This window comes from Cervus canadensis, chromosome 19 (genome assembly GCF_019320065.1).
Source record: "Cervus canadensis isolate Bull #8, Minnesota chromosome 19, ASM1932006v1, whole genome shotgun sequence".
Lineage (NCBI taxonomy): Eukaryota > Metazoa > Chordata > Mammalia > Artiodactyla > Cervidae > Cervus > Cervus canadensis.
In genome coordinates, this window is record NC_057404.1 from 58,158,489 (window position 1) to 58,180,182 (window position 21,694).

At 40.5% G+C, this 21,694-nt stretch overlaps 1 protein-coding gene across 1 annotated transcript in view; it reads right to left on the reverse strand.

The window, feature by feature from the left end:
• The window catches only part of TMA16 (translation machinery associated 16 homolog), a 39,676-nt gene extending 18,980 nt beyond the window's left edge, over window positions 1-20,696 (reverse strand). The window contains exons 1-2 of the mRNA XM_043438372.1: window positions 20,547-20,696; window positions 1,859-1,971 (exon numbers count right to left, since the gene is read on the reverse strand). Of these exons, the coding sequence (XP_043294307.1) occupies window positions 1,859-1,971; window positions 20,547-20,549 (116 nt within the window). The 5' untranslated portion in view covers window positions 20,550-20,696. The remainder of the gene's footprint in view (window positions 1-1,858; window positions 1,972-20,546) is intronic.
• Window positions 20,697-21,694: the final 998 nt, after the last annotated feature.

Consider the following 21,694-nt stretch of genomic DNA (forward strand, 5'->3'; position numbering starts at 1 on the left):
CCCTTAGAAGAAATAGAGTAGCCATCATGGTCAACAAAAGAGTCCGAAATGCAGTACTTGGATGCAATCTCAAAAATGACAGAATGATCTCTGTTCGTTTCCAAGGCAAACCATTCAATACCACGGTAATCCAAGCCTTGCCTCAACCAACAACGCTGAAGAAGTTGAAGTTGAACAGTTCTATCAAGACCGACAAGACCTTTTAAAAGTAATATCAAAAAAAGATGTCCTTTTCATTATAGGGGACTGGAATGCAAAAGTAGGAAGTGAAGAAACACCTGGAGTGACAGGCAAATTTGGCCTTGGAGTACAGAATGAAGCAGGGCAAAGGCTAATAGAGTTTTGCCAAGAGAATGCACTCGTCATAGCAAACACCCTCTTCCAACAACACAAGAGAAGACTCTACACATGGACATCACCAGATGATCAACACCGAAATCAGTTTGATTATATTCTTTGCAGCCAAAGATGGTGAAACTCTATACAGTCAGCAAAAACAAGACTGGGAGCTGACTGTGGCTCAGATCACGAACTCCTTGTTGGCAAATTCAGATTTAAACTGAAGAAAGTAGGCAAAACCACTAGACCATTCAGGTATGGTGTAAATCAAATCCCTTATGACTATAGAGTGGAAATGAGAAATAGATTTAAGGGACTAGATCTGATAGAGTGCCTGATGAACTATGGACGGAGGTTTGTGACATTGTACAGGAGACAGGAATCAAGATCATCCCCAAGAAAAGAAATGCAAAAGGCAAAATGGTTGTCTGAGGAGGCCTTACAAATAGCTGTGAAAAGAAGAGAAGCAAAAAGCAAAGGAGAAAAGGGAAGATATTCCCATTTGAATGTAGAGTTCCAAAGAATAGCAAGGAGAGACAAGAAAGCCTTCCTCAGAGATCAATGCAAATAGAGGAAAACAACAGAATGGGAAAGACTAGAAATCTCTTCAAGAAAATTAGAGATACCAAGGGAACATTTCATGCAAAGATGGATTCAATAAAGAACAGAAATGGCATGGACCTAACAGAAGCAGAAGATATTAAGAAGAGGTGGCAAGAATATACAGAAGAACTGTACAAAAAAGATCTTCATGGCCCAGATAATCATGATGGTGTGAGCACTCACCTAGAGCCTGACATCCTGGAATGTGAAGTCAAGTGGGCCTTAGAAAGCATCACTATGAACAAAGCTAGTGGAGATGATGGAATTCCATTTGAGCTATTTCAAATCCTAAAAGATGATGCTGTGAAAGTGCTGCATGCAATATGCCAGCAAATTTGGAAAACTCAGCAGTGGCCACAGGACTGGAAAAGGTCAGTTTTCATTCCAATCCCAAAGAAAGGCAATCCCAAAGAATGCTCAAACTACTACACAATTGCATTCATCTCAAACGCTAGGAAAGTAATGCTCAAAATTCTCCAAGCCAAGCTTCAGCAATACATGAACCGTGAACTTCCAGATGTTCAAGCTGATTTTAGAAAAGGCAGAGGAACCAGAGATCAAATCTAACAGGTACTTCCACCTAAATGCCTAATAAATGTCTGCATGGCTCTCTGCTCAAATGTAAAGTCTTCAGAGAAACTTTCCATGACTATCCTATGTCAAACAGACTCTCTACCTCACACTCTCTATCCCATAATTTTTTAAAATTTTTCTTCATGGCAGTCATCACAACCTGTTTATATTTACATATGTTTTAGGTTAAGTTCTAAGTGCTGAATCCTTGTTCACTGCTTTACCTTAGTGCACAGAACATACCTGAATATTTATCAAAGGAAGAGAAAGGGAATACTGATTAGGAATAAATGTATAAAAGACTTTTTAACCAATACATAAAACATACAATGAAGATACTTACTTTTCCTTTTTTTCTTGTTTGTGGGCCTCTCTTGTAATTTGAGCTGCTTTTCTACTGTATGGATGGATGACTTTTTTTTCTTGTCCTACAGTTTTTCCCTTTGGTGCTTTAGGCTGAAATGTAGAGAAGTATATGACACACATAGCCAGATAATAAATGACTTCTGTCAAAAAATTTTCTTTAGAAATAAAAATTTTAAACAGTAGTATAACAGAAATACCGTGAGCTGGAAATACGTCACTAGAAATTAGAAGATATGCCAGACTCGGTCTTTGTTTCCATGGTCCTAACAGAAATGATATACAGTTGACCTCTGAATAACGCAGGTATGGAATGTGTGGGTCCACTTGAACATAGATTGATTGTTTCCCACAGTAAGTACTACAGTGCTACATTATCTATGTTTATGGAGGAACTGTATATATGGAGGGCTGACTATAAACTATACGCAGACTTCTGACTGAGCGGAGAGTCGGTGCCCCTAACCCCTGCACCGTCCAAGAGTTAACTGTATTCAGAACTATGCTCCAGTGATGTAAGAAAATAAAGGCAGAGAGTCAATAACCCAGGTTTTCAACTGTTCCATCTTCAAAGCAGATACAGAAAACGCAGATAGTGAGGAGAATCATAGGTGGTCATCTGTGTAAAAGTTAAAATTAAGAGAGGGTAGAAGGAACCCAAGATGTTAACAGGAGCCTGACTGTAGAAGCTGCACAAGAATCTGTAGAAGAGAGTGGGCAGTGAATACAGCAAAATCAAAGCTGGATGCAAGGAAATAAGAAGAGAGGGAATAATATAAGCCATCTCAAATCAGCCCACTCCAAAAGAAACAAATTATTTTCCCATTCAACACTTAACCAGGTCCTCTAAACTAGCTGTCTAGCATTTCAGTGCTGTTTTATTCCTACATACTTCTGTTATCTTATATCTGACCTAAATTACTCAGGAACTTTGGCTCCCTGTAATAGAAAGCCAAAATAAGAGTGGCCTAACCCAGATGAAGTTAGCTCTCTCCCACAGAAAGCAGAAGCTGGAGGCTCTGCCCTATGGAGCCCTGAGACCCACTCCTTCTTGCTGCTGTCCTCAGATGGAACACCAGGCCTTCAGTCCAGCCAGTGAGAGGCAGAAGAGAAAATCAACAGGCATGTTCCTTCAATATTAAAGGAGGATTATATAACTGATTAGTAAATATAGTCTTTATTCCCAGAAAAAAATACATGATTATAGAAGAAAAAGAGGCTCTTTAGGGGACAGCTGGGAGTCTTAACACATCTAATCTTCAAAAAGGTCACATATTTAGAATATTCTCTCCAAAACTCCTGTCACTGCTTTAATGCAGCCTCACAGTCTTTCATGATTAAGGTGGCCTTTAGGTTCTCACTGCTACTCCTTTTTCATCGGAAGACTCAGAGTGCACCTGCCTAGAACACTAACGAGTCAAGTCCTTCTGCCCTGTAAAGGGCTTCACTAACTCGGTTAGGCCTACAACCTTAACACGAGAAACAAACTCCTCCCACTTACTCTTCAGCATTACACCCCACTCAAAAGACTCTTCATCACATTCTTACTAACTTCTCACCATTCCCAGAACATATCATGCTGTTTTGCTTTTTTTTCTTTAACTTCTGGAGACTGAACTTGTTACCTCTGCCAGTAAAATCTTTACTTGTCCTCTGATAAAATGCAGCTCAGTCACTTCCTTTATAAAACTGTCCAAGTAGAGTGCACCTGCCTAGAACACTAACGAGTCAAGTCCTTCTGCCCTGTAAAGGGCTTCACTAACTCGGTTAGGCCTACAACCTTAACACGAGAAACAAACTCCTCCCACTTACTCTTCAGCATTACACCCCACTCAAAAGACTCTTCATCACATTCTTACTAACTTCTCACCATTCCCAGAACATATCATGCTGTTTTGCTTTTTTTTCTTTAACTTCTGGAGACTGAACTTGTTACCTCTGCCAGTAAAATCTTTACTTGTCCTCTGATAAAATGCAGCTCAGTCACTTCCTTTATAAAACTGTCCAAGTAGAATTAATCAAAATGACCACCTCACATATGTATTCATTTCTTCAACAATTATTAACTAAAATGCTCAATAAATATTTACTATTGCCTTCTTGATAAACATGACCAGAGAAGATTAACTCCAGTGTGAAGCCCAGGCTGCCCCTAGGAGCTGGTCATGGGTACAGGAGTATAGTGTGAAACCATCATCAGAGTGTGTGCGTTCTTCCATGTGTCTCTCTGCGCGTGTGGAGGGAGGAGACAGGAAGGTGTAACAGGAACTTCTGTGCATGAAGGTTAGCTAGCAAACACAGATCAAGTAAAACTTTCAGAACTCAAGGCAGGCTGCCTCTAAGATGGTCCCCAGTGACCCCACCTCCTGAGGCCTATATGCGTCCGTCCATTCCCTTGAGTGTGGGCAGGACCTCTGGCTTACTTTGTGGACTAACATTTGGGAAAGTGATACCGTATCAGTCCAGAGATAGGTTACGAAAGGACCCTGGCTGTGTCTTGCCCACTCCACTCTGCCCTCTCTGGCTGCCTCCGATGGAGACTAGCTGTCTTGTGGTGAGCTGCCCTACACAGAGGCCAGTGGGACAAGTGACTGAGGGAAGCCTCAGGGAGTAAGGAACTGAGGCCCTCAGTCCAAGAGCCCACAAGAAGCTGAACTCCACCAAGAACCATGTGAGGGAGCTGCAAAGTGGACCCTCCCCAAGCTGTGCCCTGAGACGAAGCCAGAGCCTCAGCTTATACTTTGCAATCTTGTGAGAAACCTTGATGGAGAGGACCCAGATAAAATATGCCTGGTCTGTGAGATAATAAACTCTGTTTTTTCAAGCCAATGAATTGTGGGATAGCTTGTTAAAGAGTTAACTGATGCAAAATCAAAAAAATAAAGCAAAGATATCTTTGCAAAGGTATTTTTATTTCACACATTCCAACAAATAAAGTGTTGTCAAAAAATGGAACAAGATCACAAAGTTTTCAAGAAAAAAAGATGGTCTCTGAAGCTATAAAACTTAACTGAAGCTACAGACTTGTGTAACATTGTTTTAGCAGTAAAGCTCAAGTCTACAGAAAATTTCCTTTAAAGATTTAAAAACTTTCTTTAGAACAAGAAATAGTTTGATAACCCATGGAGTACAAAATACCCGCACAGCTTTAGAAGACTTCATTTTAAAGAACCTCTAAGACTTAGTTCAAAGAAAGTACAAAGAAACCAAACTTACATTCTGACTCAACTGTGGACTATGATTCCTTATAATAATTTATTCATGAAAAAGTTGCCTCAAGGCAGGTTATAAATATACAATAAGGCACAGAAATATGTACCATAAAATAATAAATTTCAAAACAATTCTGTCAATATATTAATTTTTTTTTACAAAAAAACCAACAAAATGCTTCAACAGGAGAAAAATGAAGTAACAGCTTATCAATAAAAATTAATCTATTAATTACATTCTTTTCAAACTAAATACTTCTTAATTAAAAAGCAATCAATCTTCATTAGTCAGGGATTCTTCAAAATTTACTTTATAAAACATCTGACAATTCATAAGATAGTATAGAAACATTCTATATATTGGAGGGGAAATGTTTACACTGTGTTTTCAATTCAAATTTAATATTTTGTTTCAAAAAGCAACAAATTTAACTTTCAAAGATATAGCAAAAATGCATTGTTTTCATATGCATAAAACACTACTCTAAAAAACAGAAACTTCTGAAAAGTTTCTAGCATCACAGAAATATTCTATTTAAGAAAACTGGTATTAAAAGTCTCTCTTACATACAATCTTTAGTGATCACTTCAGAAAATTCATTATAGACCAGTCTTTGGATTCATACTTGAGAGTAACAAAGAAAACACAAATCAGTTCATTCAAACACAGCAACAGAGAGAGGTTTTCAGGGGCAATACACTTTAAATGTTTCTATAAAAACCATAAATAACAAAATAGAGCTTTTCCTAAAAGACAATCAAAGCCATCAAAGAATCTAGGCACAACTAGAAAAAGAAACATCATTTCAACTGCCCAATATAACTAGAAATCTAAAAGAATGATCATTTCACCAACACACTTAAGATACACAGATACACATAAATGTTTTTTTCGAAAGTAGAGGAGTAATGCCATGCCTACAACTGAGAAAGCTTACAGTATATAATACCTTGAACCACAAGTAACCGTAATCACAAAGATAAATCCTAGAATATGATAAACTAAGTCACTTAATATCAAAGATATGACAGGAATATAATGAACTAATTAAGAGAATCTGACCTTTTTTTTCTTTTTTTTGCAGTGACTCTATCCTGAAGAATTCTAGGACACTTCCCTTGCTTAGCAGATAAATATGATGACAAGTGTCAATAACAAATACCTTGTTAGAGCATCCAGAAAGGACACATAAGCTGTGTTAAACCCCATTCAATTTTCAACAACCATTTCCAGTTTAAGTTCACCTCCTCCTTGAAGCTATCCACTAACATGTAACCATTTCATTCTCAATAATCTTGCTCTCTGGGGAGCATTTTCCACACAGCACTTAACATACTGTACTGACCAGTCCTTTAATTTCACACTTGTGCTTATTTCCTCCATTGCAACTCCCTGAAGACTACAAATATGTCCTATTGGGTTGAAACATAAGTTCAAAAGAAATAAAAAGAGGTTTCCAAGATGGTGAAGGAGTTCTACCTGGAGCTCATTTTGCTCCACGAACACATCAAGAATACATCAACAGGTGGATCAGTTATCTACATCTACAGGCAGAGCACCAGCTGATCACTAGCAGAAGACCTTGGATACTGGAAAGGACAAGAGGGATCACTGTGTTACCAGGTAGGATGAAAAAACATGGGAAAAAGAGGAGAGGACATGGGACAGGAGCTGTGCCCTGGTGGGGAGGTGAAGACGGGCAGAAGTCTCATCTGGGGATGCCCCCTAACTGCCAGGACAACAGACACAGGTGGAGCATCAGAGGTGTGGAGAAGGGGGAAACAGCTGGTCTGTGGCAGACGGACAGAGACCACACAGACGGCTGGTGCTACAGCCCTGTGCACCCAGACTGGGACGCGTCCCCCTCAGTGTGCGCAGGGGCTGACAGCTGGAACGTGGAGACAAGAGAGCAAAGCTGGGGAGAGGACTGCTGTTGGCTCTGAAGAGACAGCCTGAGGGGACGGAGGGAGGAGATCTGTCCCTGGGAAAGCAACTCAGACTGCCACAGGTGCAAGGCACCACTGCTGAGTGGTAGGCAGGGGTGGGAGCCGCCAGCACACCCTCTCTTTCCCCATGTGCTGGCCCCTGCCTGCCGATGGGTTGGGAAGGGTCCCAGCCAGGGCAGGCCCTAGCGCACCTCTTGCTGGCCACTCGGAAAGGCCCCCAACAGTGGGCCCACGCATGCCCACAGCCAAATGCCAGGAAGGGCTCTCACTAGGGCTGATCTTACGCCAGCCATCTGTCACACCCACGACTGTAAGCTTCCCTGCTCTTCTCATCACTGAAGGACTGGCTCTCTCGTGGCCACCAACTCCTCTGCTCAGTTGATGCTAAGACACGGATCCCAGCAGCCGTGCCACCTCCACACCCTGTCCTCACCAGGCCTGACCCAAGAGCTCTCAGGCAACCTCGGGAGCAACTCCTGTGTGTGGCCAACACGCAGAGGTGGGGCGAAAACCACAGCTGAGCCCCAGGGGTCTGGTGACTAAGGAGTAAAACTCTCTCCGTGCAGCTGCACAAGGTGTAGATTAAATCTGTGCTGCCAGCTTGCTAAGCCCAGCGTCGATGGAATATCCAAACAGACAATGAAGGTTCCCACAATGAGGCTGGTCCAGCTGTAGCAGCTGTGGACTCTGCACCAAGTACACGTGGGAGTTGTGCCAGGTCAGAGTCTGAGTTTTCCCCCAGTGCCCACGGCAGGCCCAGAGACCCAGTCAGAGGTGACGGAGGGTCTGCTGGGGAGGCAGAGGTTGGCTGTGATTCACAGTAGGGGCAAGAACACTAACAGATGAGACCCCAGGAAAATGTTACTATTACTATCATTACCCTATATTCTGTTCTGTCATTCTTTCTCTCATAATTACCACTGTATAGCTGAAACTGTGAAAGTGTTAGTCACTCAGTTGTGTCCAACTCTTTGTGACCTCATGGACTATAGCCCACCAGGCTCCTCTGTCCGTGGGATTCTCCAGACAAGAACACTGGAGTGGGTACCATTCTCTTTCCAAGCTCATCTTCCTGACCCAGGGATTGAACCTGGGTCTCCTGCACTGCAGGCAGATTCTTTACTGTCTGAGCCACCGAGGGAGCCCTATCTTTTAAAATTTTTCTTTAATTTTTAAAACATGTTTTACATTTTTCTCTATTTTTATATACTTTTCACTGTTTTCTGTTTCTTCCTGTTCTCCCTTTGTTCAGTTTGTTTTTATCGCTTTTTATTTTTCTGTGTTTTAGCTTTCTTTGCTTTTTTCCTGCACTCTTTCTTTTATTTTTTGTTTTTACTAACTTTATTTGACTTGACCTCTGGGTCACTTTGCTGTGGTAGTTCTCCTGCTCTCCAATTTCTCTGCTTTATTCCTTACGCGTGCGTGTGTGCACTAGGTATTTGTTCAGTTTTGGTTTTACTGTTTGTCTCGGGCTTTGTTTCTTCATTTCTCTTTTGTTGTTGTTGTTGCTACTACTTGTTTATCTCTTCGCCATTTGTCTTGAGTTTTCTTTGATTCCACCACCTGCCTTACTTTTTCTCTTTCTTTTGCCACACTCTATGACTTGCAAGATCTTGGCTCCCCAGCCAGGGGTTGAGCCTGAGCCTTTGGGGTGGGAGTGCTAAGCCCAGGATCCTGCACCAGCAGAGAATGCCCAGTTCTAGGGAATATTAATCTGTGACAGTTCTCCCAGAGGTATCCTTCTCAACTCCAAGACCTGGCTCCACCCAAGGGCCTTCAGTCCCCAGCACTAGATCCCTCATGCCAAACGACAAGCAAGACAGGAACACAGACCACCCACCAGCAGACAGACAGCCTGAAGTTGTACTAAGCCCAGAAACACCCCAAAACACACCGCCTGATGTGGCACTGCCCATCAGAAGGACAAGATCTAGCACAATCTACCAGAGCACAGGCACCAGGCCCTCCCACCAGGAAGCCAACACAAAAGATGGGACCAAACTCACCCACAAGGGGCAGACACCAGGAGCAAGAGGAGCTAAGCCTGCAGAAAGGAGACCTCAAACACAGTGAGTTAGACAAAATGAGAACATGGAGAAATATGTTGCAGATGGAGCAATGTAAAAATCCACAAAACCAAATAAATAAAGAAGAAATAGGTAATCTACCTGAAAAAGAATGCAAAATAATAATAGTAAACATGACCCAGATCTCAGAAATAGAATAGAGGCACAACAGAATGGGGAAAATATAATAAATATTTAACAAGGACCTAAAAGAAATAAAGAACAAATAATGATGAAAAACATAACTGAAATGAAAAATACACTAGAAGGCATCAATAACAGAATAACTGAGACAGAAGAATAAGTAAGCGAGCTGTAAGATAGAATGGTGGAAATGACTACCATGGAGCAGAATAAAGAAAAAAGAATGAAAAGAAATGAGGATAATATCAAAGACCCTTTGGACCACATTAAACTCACCAACACTCGAATTATAGGGATCCCAAAAGAAGAGAGAAAAACAAAGAAATAGCTTGAAAAAACTTTGAAGAAATTAGTCAAAAATCTCTCTAACATGGGAAAGGAAATAGTCACCCAAGTTCAGGAAGCACAGAGAGTCTGAGAGTCCCCTACAGGATAAAACCAAGGGGAAACAGGCTGAGACACACAGTAACTAACAAAATTTCAATACACAAAAACTAAAAGCAACAAGTAAGATACAGGGAACCCCCACATAAGGTTATCAATTGATTTTTCAGCAGAAACTCTGCAAGCCAGAAGGGAGTGGTAGGATATATTTAAAGGGATGAAAGGGAAAATCCTACAACCAAGATTACTCTATCCACCAAAGATCTCACCCAGATTCAACAGAGAAATTAAAAGCTTCACAAACAAGGAAAAAAGTTGAGAGAATTCAGCACTACCAAACCAGCTTTACAACAAATACTAAAGGAAATTGGGGGCATAGGGGGAGGGGAAACACATGAAAAAAGACCTATAAAAAAACTCCAAACAGTAAAGGAAATGGTAATGAAAAATCTCAAATAAACAACCTAAGCTTACACTTGCAGTATACATATCAACAATTAACTTAAATGGAAATGTATTAAATGCCTCAACCAAAAGACAGAGACTGGCGAAATGAATACAAAAGCAAAACTCCTATATATGTTGTCTACAAGAGACCCACTTTAGACCTAGGGAAACATACAAAGTGAGGGGCTGGAAAAAGATATTTCATGCAAATGGAAATCAAAAGAAAGCTGGAGTAGCAATACTCACATCAAATAAAATAGACTTTAAAATTAAGATGGTTACAAAAGACAAGGAAGGACACTATGTAATGATCAAGAGACCAATCCAAGATGAAAATACAATTGTAAATATTTACACATCCAACATAAGAGAACCTCAATACATACAGCAAATGCTATGAGCCACAAAAGGGGAATCGAAAGTAACACAATAATACTGAACACCTCATACCAATGAACAGATCAACCAGAGAAAATTAACGAGGAAATTCAAGCCTTAAATTACACATTAGATCAGAGAGCCTTAATTTATACTTATAGGATATTCCTTCTGAAATACAGAAGAATACACTTTTTTCTCAAGTGCACAGAACACTCTCCAGGATAGAGCACATCTTAAGTTACAAACCAAGCCTCCGTATCAGTAAATCTTAGAAACTGAAATCATATCAAGCATCTTTTCCAACCCCAAGACTATGAGATCAGAAATCAATTACAGGGGGGGGAAAAAAAAACTGCAGAAAAGCACAAACACATGGATGCTAAACAATATACTAGTAAATAAGCAAGAGGTCACCATAGAAACAAAAAAAATACCTAGAAACAAATGGCAACAATAACAAGACAACCCAAAACCCAGGGAACTCAGCAAAAGCAGTTCTAAGATGGAAGTTTATAGCAATACAATTCTACCTCAAGAAGCAAGAAAAATCTCAAGTAAACAACCTAAGCTTACCTAAGCTTTTTCTAGTTAGAAAAAGAAGAACAAACAAAATCTAAAGTGAGTACAAGTAAAGAAATGTTAAAAATCAGAGCAGAAATAAATGAAATGGAGACAAAGCATTCACAAAGATCAATGAAACGAAAAGCTGGTTCTTTGAGAAAATAAACAATCGATAAATCTTCAACCAAACTCTACAAGAAAAAAAGGGAGAACACAAATCAATAAAATTAGAAATGAAGGAGAAGTAATGACATTGCAGAAACACAAATGACCTCAAGAAACTACTACAAGCAAATATATGCCAATTAAGTGGACAAACTGGAAGAAATGGATAAATTCTTAGAAAGGAACAACCTTCCAAGACTGAAACAGGAAAAAATAGAAAATATAAACAGACCAATCACAGGTAATAGAATTGAAACTGCAATTAAAAAGCTTCTGTCAAATATAAAGCCAGACAAGATGGCTTCACAGGCAAATTTATCAAACACTTAAGAGAAAAACTAACACCTATCCTTCTCAAACTCTTCCATAAAAACACAAAGAAAGGGACATTCCCAAGCTCATTCTACAAGGTCACCACCATTCACTCTGATACCAAAACCAGACAATCACACACAAAAAGGAAAGTTACAGACCAATATCACTGATGAACACTGAAACAAAAATCCTCAACAAAATACCAGCAAAAGCACATCCAACAACACAGTAAAAGGATCATACACTATGATCCAGTGGGATCTATCCCAGGGATACAAGGATTCCTCAATGTACACAAAACAGATAACATGATACACCACATTGACAAGCTGAAGATTACAAATTATATGAGCATTTGAGTAGATGGAGAAAAAATTTTTGACAAAATTCAACACCTGTTTATGATAAAAACTCTCCAGAAAGTGAGATATAGGGAACCTACTTCAACATAATAAAGGCCATATATGATAAACCCATAGCAAACATCATTCTCAACGGCAAAAACCTGAAAGCATTTCCTCTAAGATCAGAAACAAAACACTCTCCACTATTATTCAACAAAGTTTTGGAATTTCTAGCCATGGCAATCGGACAAGAAAAAGAAATAAAAGGAATTTAAATTGTAAAAAAGAAAGTATAAAACTGTCATTGTTTGTAGATAACATGATACTATATATAGAAAATTCTAAAGATGCCACCAGAAAACTTCTAGAGCCAATCAATGAATTTAATAAAGTTGCCAAATACAAAATTAATACACAGAAATCTCTTGCATTCCTGTAACTAACAGGAAAGATCAGAAAGAGAAATTAAGGAAACAATCCCATTTACCATTGCAGCACAAAGAATAAAATACCCAGGAATAAACTTTCCTGAACAGGCAATACATCTGTATGCAGAAAACTATAAGATATTGATGAAACAAATCAAAGAAGACGCAAACAGACAGCGATATATATACCATGTTCCAGGATTGGAAGACTCAATATTCTGAAAATGACTATACTACCCAAAGCAATCTACAGATTCTGTGCAATCCCTATCAAATTACCAATGGTATTTTTCACAGAATTAGAATGAAAAAATTTCCAATGTGTATGGAAACATGAAGTGTTTTAGTTGCTCAGTCACGTATGATTCTTCCCGACCCCATGGACTATAGCCCACAAGGCTCCTCTGTCCATTGGACTCTCCAGGCAAGAATAAATACTGGAGTGGCAACATGATAAAAACCATATATATTACAAACCCACAGCAAACGTTTCCTCAATACTGAAAACCTGAAAACATTTCCTCTAAAACCAGGAATAAGACAAGGGTGCTGGTGCCCACTCTCACCATTACTATTCAACATAGTTTTGGAAGTCCTAGCCACAGCGATCAGAGAAGAGAAAGAAATAAAAGGAATCCAGACTGGAAAAGAAAGAAGTAACTCTCACTGTTTGCAGATGACATGATCCTCTACATAGAAAACCCTAAAGATACCACCAGAAAATTATTAGAGCTAATCAATGAATATAGTAAAGTTGCAAGATATAAAATTAATACACAAAAATTCCTTGCATTCCTATACACTTTAACAAGGAAAAAACAGAAAGAGAAATTAAGGAAACAATCCTATTCACTGCTGCAACAAAAAGAACAAAATACTTATGAATAAATTTACCTAAAGAAACAAGACCTACATATAGAAACCTTTAAGACACTGATGAAAGAAATCAAAGATGATGCAAATAGATGGAGAAATATACTATGTTCATGGATTGGAAGAATCAATATAATGAAAACAAGTGTACTACCCAAAGCAATCTACAGATTCAACACATTCCCTATCAAACTATCAACAGTATTTTCCACAGAACTGGAACAGATAATCACACATTTTGTATGGAAACACAAAAAACCTCGAAGAGCCAAAGCAATCTTGAGAAAGAAGAATGGAACTGGAGGAATCAATATTTCTGACTTCAGACTATACTACAAAGCTACAGTCATCAAGACAGTATGGTACTGGCACAAAGACAGAAATATAGATCAACGGAACAAAATAGAAAGCCCAGAGATAAATCCATGCACCTATGGGCACCTTGTCTTTGACAAAGGAGGCAGAAATATACAACTGAGAAAAGACAATCTCTTTAACAAGTGGTGCTGGGAAAACTGGTCAACCACTTGTAAAAGAATGAAACGAGAACACTTTCTAACACCATACACAAAAATAAACTCAAAATGGATTAAAGATCTAAACGTAAGACCAGAAACTATAAAACTCTTAGAAGAAAACATAGGCAAAAGACTCTCCAACATAAATCAAAGCAAGATTCTGTGTGACCCACCTCCCAGAGTAATGCAAATAAAAACAAAAATAAACGAATGGGACCAAATCAAACTTAAAAGGCTTTTGCACAACAATGGAAACTATAAGCAAGGTGAAAAAACAGCCTTCAGAATGGGAGAACAGCAAATGAAACAACTGACAAAGAATTCATCTCCAAAATATATAAGCAGCTCAATATCAGAAAAATAAATGACCCTATAAAAAGTAGACCAAAGAACTAAACAGACATTTCTCCAAAGAAGACCTACAGATGGCTAACACATGAAAAGATGCTCAACATCATTCTTTATCAGAGAAATGCAAATCAAAACCACAATGAGGTACCATCTCACGCTGGTCAGAATGGCTGGCATCAAAAAGTCTACAAACAATAAATGCTGGAGAGGGTGTGGAGAAAAGGGAACCCTCTTACACTGTTGATGGGAATGCAAACTAGTACAGCCACTATGGAGAACAGTGTGGAGATGCCTTAAAACACTGGAAATAGTACTGCCATAAGACCCAGCAACCCCACTGCTGGGCATACACAGCAAGGAAACGAGAATTGAAAGAGACACATGTACCCCAATATTCACTGCAGCACTGTTTACAATAACTAGGACATGGAAGTAACCTAGATGTCCATCGGCAGACAAATAGATAACTAAGTTGTGGTACATATACACAATGGAATATTACTCAGCTATAAAAAAGAACAGATTTGAGTCAGTTCTAATGAGGTGGATGGAGGCCTAGTATACAGAGTGAAGTAAGTCAGAAAAAGAAACACCAATAGTCTATTAATGCATATACATGGAATTTACAAAGACAGTAACAATGACCCTATATTCAAGACAGCAAAAGAGACACAGATATAACCAACAGACTTTTGTACTATGTGTGAGAAGGTGAGGGTAGGATAGTTTGAGAGAACAGCACTGAAACACGTATATTACCACATGTAAAATAGATGACCAGTACAGGTTCAATGCATGAAGCAGGGTATTCAAAGCCAGTGCTTTGGGACGACCCAGAGGGATGGGGTGGGGAGAGGAGTGGGAGGGGGATTCAGGATGGGGGGACACATGTGCATGCGTGGCTGATTCATGGCAAACCCCCCACAATATTGTAAAGTAACTAGCCCCCAATTAAAATAAATAAATAAATTTAAAAAAAAAGAATACTTGAGTGGGTTGCCACTTCCTACTCCAGGGGTTCTTCCCAACCTGCAGATCGAACCCAGGTCTGCTGCATTGAAGGCAAACACTTTACCATATGAGCCACCAGGGAAGCAAAGACCCTGAACAGCCAAAACAACCTTAAGAAAGAAAAGCAGAGCTGGAGGAATCAGGTTCCCTGACTTCAGACTATACTGCAAAGCTATTATAATCAATACAGTATGGTTCTGGCACAAAACAAATATAAATCAGTGGAACAGGATAGAAACCCAAGATAAACCCACACACCTATGGTCACCTAATCTTTTGACAAAAGAGGCTAGAATATATAATAGAGAAAAGATAGTCTCTTCAGTAAGTGGTGCCGAGAAAATTGGACAGTTACATGTAAAAGAATGAAATCAGAACACTCTCTAATACCATACACAAAAATATACTCAAAATGCATTAAAGACTGAAACATAAGGCTGGACCCTTTAAAGCTCTTAGAAAACATAGGCAGAACACTCTGACATAAATTATAGCAAGACCTTTTTGACCCACCTCCTAGAGTATGTCCCAGGTTTGCAAGAAAGCAACCAAGTGATCAGAACTCCCACTTACTAAAATAGGAATGGCACATAGAGACAGAGGCTATAAAGAACTCACTTTTAGACTCTGGTTTATATGTTCTGAAGACAACTAAGTAGAGATGTGAAGTAAATGAATAAATTTATTAGTCTGGCACCAAAAAAAAAAAAAAAAAAAGGCCTGGGCTAAAGATAGAAATTTGGGATAATTTGGGGTTACATGTGATACTTTAATGCCGCACAAAGTGATACTTTAATGATACACAGGTAAGACTCCCCTGAGAAGAAAAAAGGGCTTGAGGCTAAGCTCAGATGAACAGATGTTTAATAAGCACCTACAGGGTAACAGGCACCAACATAAAATCAATGAGAAAAAAATTTAGTAACCTAAAATAAAAAAACGGTCACAAGAAAGAGTATATATTAAGTGCTTTTAAAGTTTTCAAAAGATGTGTGCTCTACCTTAAAAGAAATGTAAATTGAAACTTCAGAACTTCCTTTGTGGTTCAGCAGTTGAGAATTCACCTGCCAATGCAGAGACACAGGTACAATCTCTGCTCTAAGAAGATTCCACAAGCTGCAGGGCAACTATGCCCATACATCACAACTACTTATGTGCCTGTACCTACAGCCTGTGCTCTGCAACAAAAGAAGCCATTGCAAAGAGAATCCTGTGTACCACAACTAGAGGGTAGCTCTGCTTCGCCGCAACTAGAGAAAGTTCACACACAGCAATGAAGATGCAGTGAAGCCAAATTTAAATAAATAAAATCTATTTTTAAAAAAAGTGTAAATAAACTGCAATTTTTAATGTATAAAAATGATTTTAAAAATTATTAACACTGTTGGTGAGTTAGCAGTCTCACTAATAAGTGGGATGTATCAATAAATTGGTACAATCTTCTGGAAGGCAATTCTTATCAAGATAAAAATCACATGTCTTCTCTGGTGGTCCAGTGGTTAGGACTCTGCCCTTTCACTACTAAGGGCATGGGTTTAGATCCTTGGTTGAGGAACTAAGATTCCACAAGCTATGAGGTGTGGCCAAAAAACTAAAATAAAATAAAAAATGAAAATGTTGCACATCTTTTGATCAAGAAATCCTATTTCTATTTAGTGTACATACATTCACATATGTACAAAACAAAAAAGAATAATCAATGTATCAGTTTGTTTGTAGTAGCAAAAGAATGGAAACAGCTTAAGTGTTCCCATCAGAGACCTGACAAATAAAGCACCATAAAAGCAAACAATAGGATGTCAGCTGTTAAAAAGACAAGTAGATTTATATGCATGTACACAGATTGGTCTAAGATCAGGTACAACAAAAAAGTAAGTGGCATAGGACTGTGTCTAGCATACTGTTTCTATTAAAGATGGGTGGGATTAGAAGACATGTATGCTGGCATATTCACATGAAATATATGAACAGTTATCTAGAAACTGGGTTCTACAATGGCTGTTTCTCAGTTGAGCTTGGGAATTAGGTAACAGAGTTGGAGGCAGACTTACTTTCTGTTGTATATAGAATAATGTACTCCCTTCCAAAGATGTCCATGCCCTAATTCTCCCATATTCATGAATGTATTACCATACATAACAAAAAGGACTTTACAGATATCATCAAAGATCTTGAGATGGGACGATTATCCTGGATTATCCACATGGATCCAAAATAACTGCAAGGGTCTTTATAAGAGAGAGGCAGGAGGATTACTGGGAAGAAAGAGATGTGGCCTCCTCTGAAGGTAAATTTGAAGATGCTACACTGCTGGCTTTGAAGATGAAGGAAGGAGCCAGAATCAAGGAACGTAAGGAGTTCTAGACACTGGAAAAAGGAAAGAGATTCTCCACTAGAGCCTCTTGAAGGAAGACAGCCCCAGCAATACCTGGATTTTAGCTTAAAAGACTCATTTTTGGACTCATATCCAGAAATGTAAGAGAATGAATGTGTTGTTTTAAGCCATTATATCTGTATTAATTTTTCACAGAAGTAACAGGAAATTAGTGCACTTTTCACGGACAACCATATTTTACTTTTTTTTTTAAACCACATACATGTAACACTACTCCAAAAAAGGTTAGTATACTAGGTAGATTTTCATTAATGTTTTTAATTTTACTAACTTTTAGGAGCAAGTTTTTACTAGCAGGTAACCTCTTTAATATTTATTATACTTATAGCCATAAGACAAATGAAACAGAATTGAAAGTTCAGAAACAAACTCAGGCATATAGAGCCAACTTGGCAAGGGAGCCAAGAAGACTCAGTGGGAGAAAGACAGTCTCTTCCACAAATGGCGCTGGGAAACTGGACATTTACATGCAAAAGAATGAAACTGGTCCCCTCCCTTACAACACTTGCAAAAATTTACTCAAAATAGATGAAAGATATAAATGTAAGGCTTAAATTGTAAAACTGTTAGTAGAAAACATAGGGAGAAAAGTTCCTTGACATTGACCTCAGCAATGACTGGTTATGAAACCAAAGGCACAAGCAACAAAACCAAAAATAAGCAAGTGGGACTACATCAAATGATAAAGCTTCTGCAGAGCAAAAGAAATGATCAACAAAATAAAAGGCACCTACAGAAGTTGGAAGAAAATATTGGCAAAATCACCTACATGATAAGGAGTTAGTATCCAAAATATAAACGGAATTCATACAATTCAATAACAACAACAAAAATCTAATTAAAAACTGGGCAAAGGATATGAATAGACACTTTTCCAAAGAATATATACAAATGACCATCAGGTACCTCTACTATTATTAAAGGTAATTGCAATAACTAACATTCACTAAGCATCAGACACTGGGCTAAGCTGTTCACATTTAATTTTCATAATTCTATGAGGTAGGCACTATGATTATTCCAATTTAACAAAATAACTGAGTTTTAGAGGGGTTAGGTAACTTCATCAAGACCATAATTTAGCAAAGACAGGTGCCAAACATCCCCCAAGACTCCACTGCCCACATTCTGAGCTGCAGGAAAGAAGTTTGGAAAGAAGTTTATAGAGTAACTGATACAAATGTCTAGATGGAAAAACCTCCAGATCCAAGCTGAGTTTAAATTCAAGACAGGATGCAACAGAGACACTACTGATGCACCAGAAAAATGACAGGGCAGGAAACGTGCCAATGAGAACAGATTTATATTCCTTGACTCATGATAAAGCAAAATACTCCTACTGTACAGTCTGACAAAAGTGAAGTTCAACTACAGTCAAATGTTAATGAACACCCCCCAATCACAAACACAGAATCCAACTACTAACAGTAGTTAGGGTAGAAAATTATGAAGAGCTGACAATTGCATATACTGATACGTAAAAAAGACTGAATTTACACAAACGTGTATGCTGCTAAGTCACTTAAGTCGTGTCAGACTCTGTGCGACCCCAGAGACAGCAGGCCACCAGGCTCCCCCGTCCCTGGGATTCTCCAGGCAAGAACACTGGAGTGGGTTGCCATTTCCTTCTCCAATGCATACAAGTGAAAAGTGAAAGTGAAGTCGCTCAGTCCTGTCCAACTCAGTGACCCCATGGACTGCAGCCCACCAGGCTCCTAGGTCCATGGGATTTTCCAGGCAAGAGTACTGGAGTGGGGTGCCATTGCCTTCTCCAACAAACGTATATAGCCTGAAGTAAAAACTGATGTGAAAAATAAAAATACAATGAAAATGATAAAAAGAAAATAAAAAGGGACTAATGACACTGAGACCACATGCCTTTCTGCCACACTATAAACGTTGTGCAGACGGTGATGTGGCCAGGGAATTAGAAGGCGCTTAACTCCTTGGAAGAAAAGTTATGACCAACCTAGACAGCATATTAAAAAGTAGAGACATTACTTTGTCAACAAAGGTCCCATCTCGTCAAGGCTATGGTTTTTCCAGTGGTCATGTATGGATGTGAGAGTAGGACTATAAAGAAAGCTGAGCGCCGAAAAATTGATGCTTTTGAACTGTGGTGTTGGAGAAAACTCTTCAGAGTCCCTTGGCCTGCAAGGAGATTCAACCAACCCATCCTAAAGGAGATCAGTCCTGGGTGTTCATTGGAAGGACTGATGTTGAAGCTGAAGCTCCAATACTTTGGCCACCTGATGCGAAGGGCTGACTCATTTGAAAAGACCCTGGGATGAAAAGATGCTAGGAGGGATTGGGGGCAGGAGGAGAAGGGGACGACAGAGGATGAGATGGTTGGGTGGCATCACCGACTTGATGGACATGGGTTTGTGTGGACTCCAGGAGTTGGTGATGGACAGGAAGGCCTGGCGTGCTGCGGTTCACGAGGTCGCAAAGAGTCAGACATGACTGAGCGACTGAACTGTACTGAAACTTTCTATGTCGTGTTTTCGTTAGAAACTAACTGAAAAATGAATATTTAAAAACCATGTTCGTATTCAAGGATTATTCTCAAGAACAGAAGCGAAAAAGGCCAGAAAGAGCAGCTTTGGAATACAAACAAGCGGTGAGTATAAAGACAAGCAAGCAGAATTTAGACACTGGTTACCTCTAAGTGGCTCCTGGAGATACAGATTCAAGGAGAACGGGGATTTCTTAGAGTGAGTAATAAACGAGATTTCCTTAAACAGTTGACCTTTATATTTAAACGTACTATAGAGGCGCTCTTTCGCGGGAGGCGCGGAGGCGGGGTCTGGGGTGGGAGTGGTCACTGGAGGGAAGACGCAGAGCAGACCCGAGGCCCGGCGACCGCGCCACGCCAGCCGCTCTCTGTTCAGCCGCGTCCCCTCCGCCCCCGCCCCCACCCGCTGAGGAGCGAACAGGCGGAGCCTCGCGCATTCCCACGGGCGGGGGGCGGGGCCACGCAGAGGCCGGACCAGAGCCCGAACACGCGGAGCCCTCGCCCGCCCCGCCCCCCGTTCTCACTCCCTACGCGCTCCCCGCCGCCCGGCGCCGGCCCGCCTCCCCGACCCGGCACTGACCGGGGCCTTCTAGGAACCTAGGGGAACCCACCATGGCGACGTTCTCACGGCCCGGGCCTCCGGAACTTCGATTCCACACGCCAGCAACTGACTGCCTGCAGCAGCGGCCCGTCTCGAGGTGGGTCCCGCCAAACACACGAGGGGCGGAAGAAACCAGGCAACCCGACCGGAAGTGGGGAGGGGCGAGTGCTCATTCCTGAAACGTCCCCGGAAACAAGACCCGGTCTTTCTGAGCCGCAGGAGACTTTGCCGGTCAGCCGGGCGCTCTCCGGTGCCTGGGGAAACGTGGGCTCTCTGGCGTCTGCCCTGCGCTCAGATACAGGACCACGCAGCCTCTTCAGACGAGGCGGCTCTAGGCTTACGCCCAACGCAGGCCTGCCCTCTGCGCCTCCTGGCTGCCTGAGCGAGGCTCCCCCGAGGCTGTGCCCTCACCCGTGAAAGCCCAGGCTGCACACTCGCGGCTTCTTCCCACCTGCTTTTTCTGTTTTCTCAGGATGTGCCTTCGTTCCATCTGTACTTCTTAGGATTCCATGGACATTATATTCATCCAGCAAATTGTGTGCAAGGCTTTGGGAACGGGCAAACTATTTCCATGCCCTCACTCAGCTCATATTCCAAGGCAGAATGTGGAGGAAAAACAAAAAACAAAACCCTATCAATTAATGTGTTTCCAGTAGTATAAGTATTCTGAAAAACAAAGTTGACTGGAAGGCAGGGAAGTTGTTTTAGGCGTGGTGGTCTCTGAAATTCATTTTTGAAAGAGTTGAGCAGAGACCTATGTTAAAGGCAAAATTTTCAAGGCACTTATTAAGGGAAGGGAAGGGAAGTGAAAGTCGCTCAGTCGTATCCGACTCTTTGCGACCCCATGGACTAAACAGTCCGTGGGATTCTCCAGGCCAGAATACTAGAGCGGGTTGCCTTTCCCTTCTCCGGGGGAATCTTCCCAACCGAGGTATCGAATCCAGGTCTCCCACATTGCAGGCGGGTTCTTTGCCAGCTGAACCACCAGGGAAGCCCAAGGGAAGTTAAGACAAACTTTATTCAAGAGGTTCCTCCTCTGTCTGTGTGAGGACCACCACAATGGGGGAGAGATCTACTTGGAATATACGTGGACTAGTGGGAATTTATAACCAAGCAGCAGAGTCGGGGTTGGTGGATGGAAAGTACTATGAGGAAATA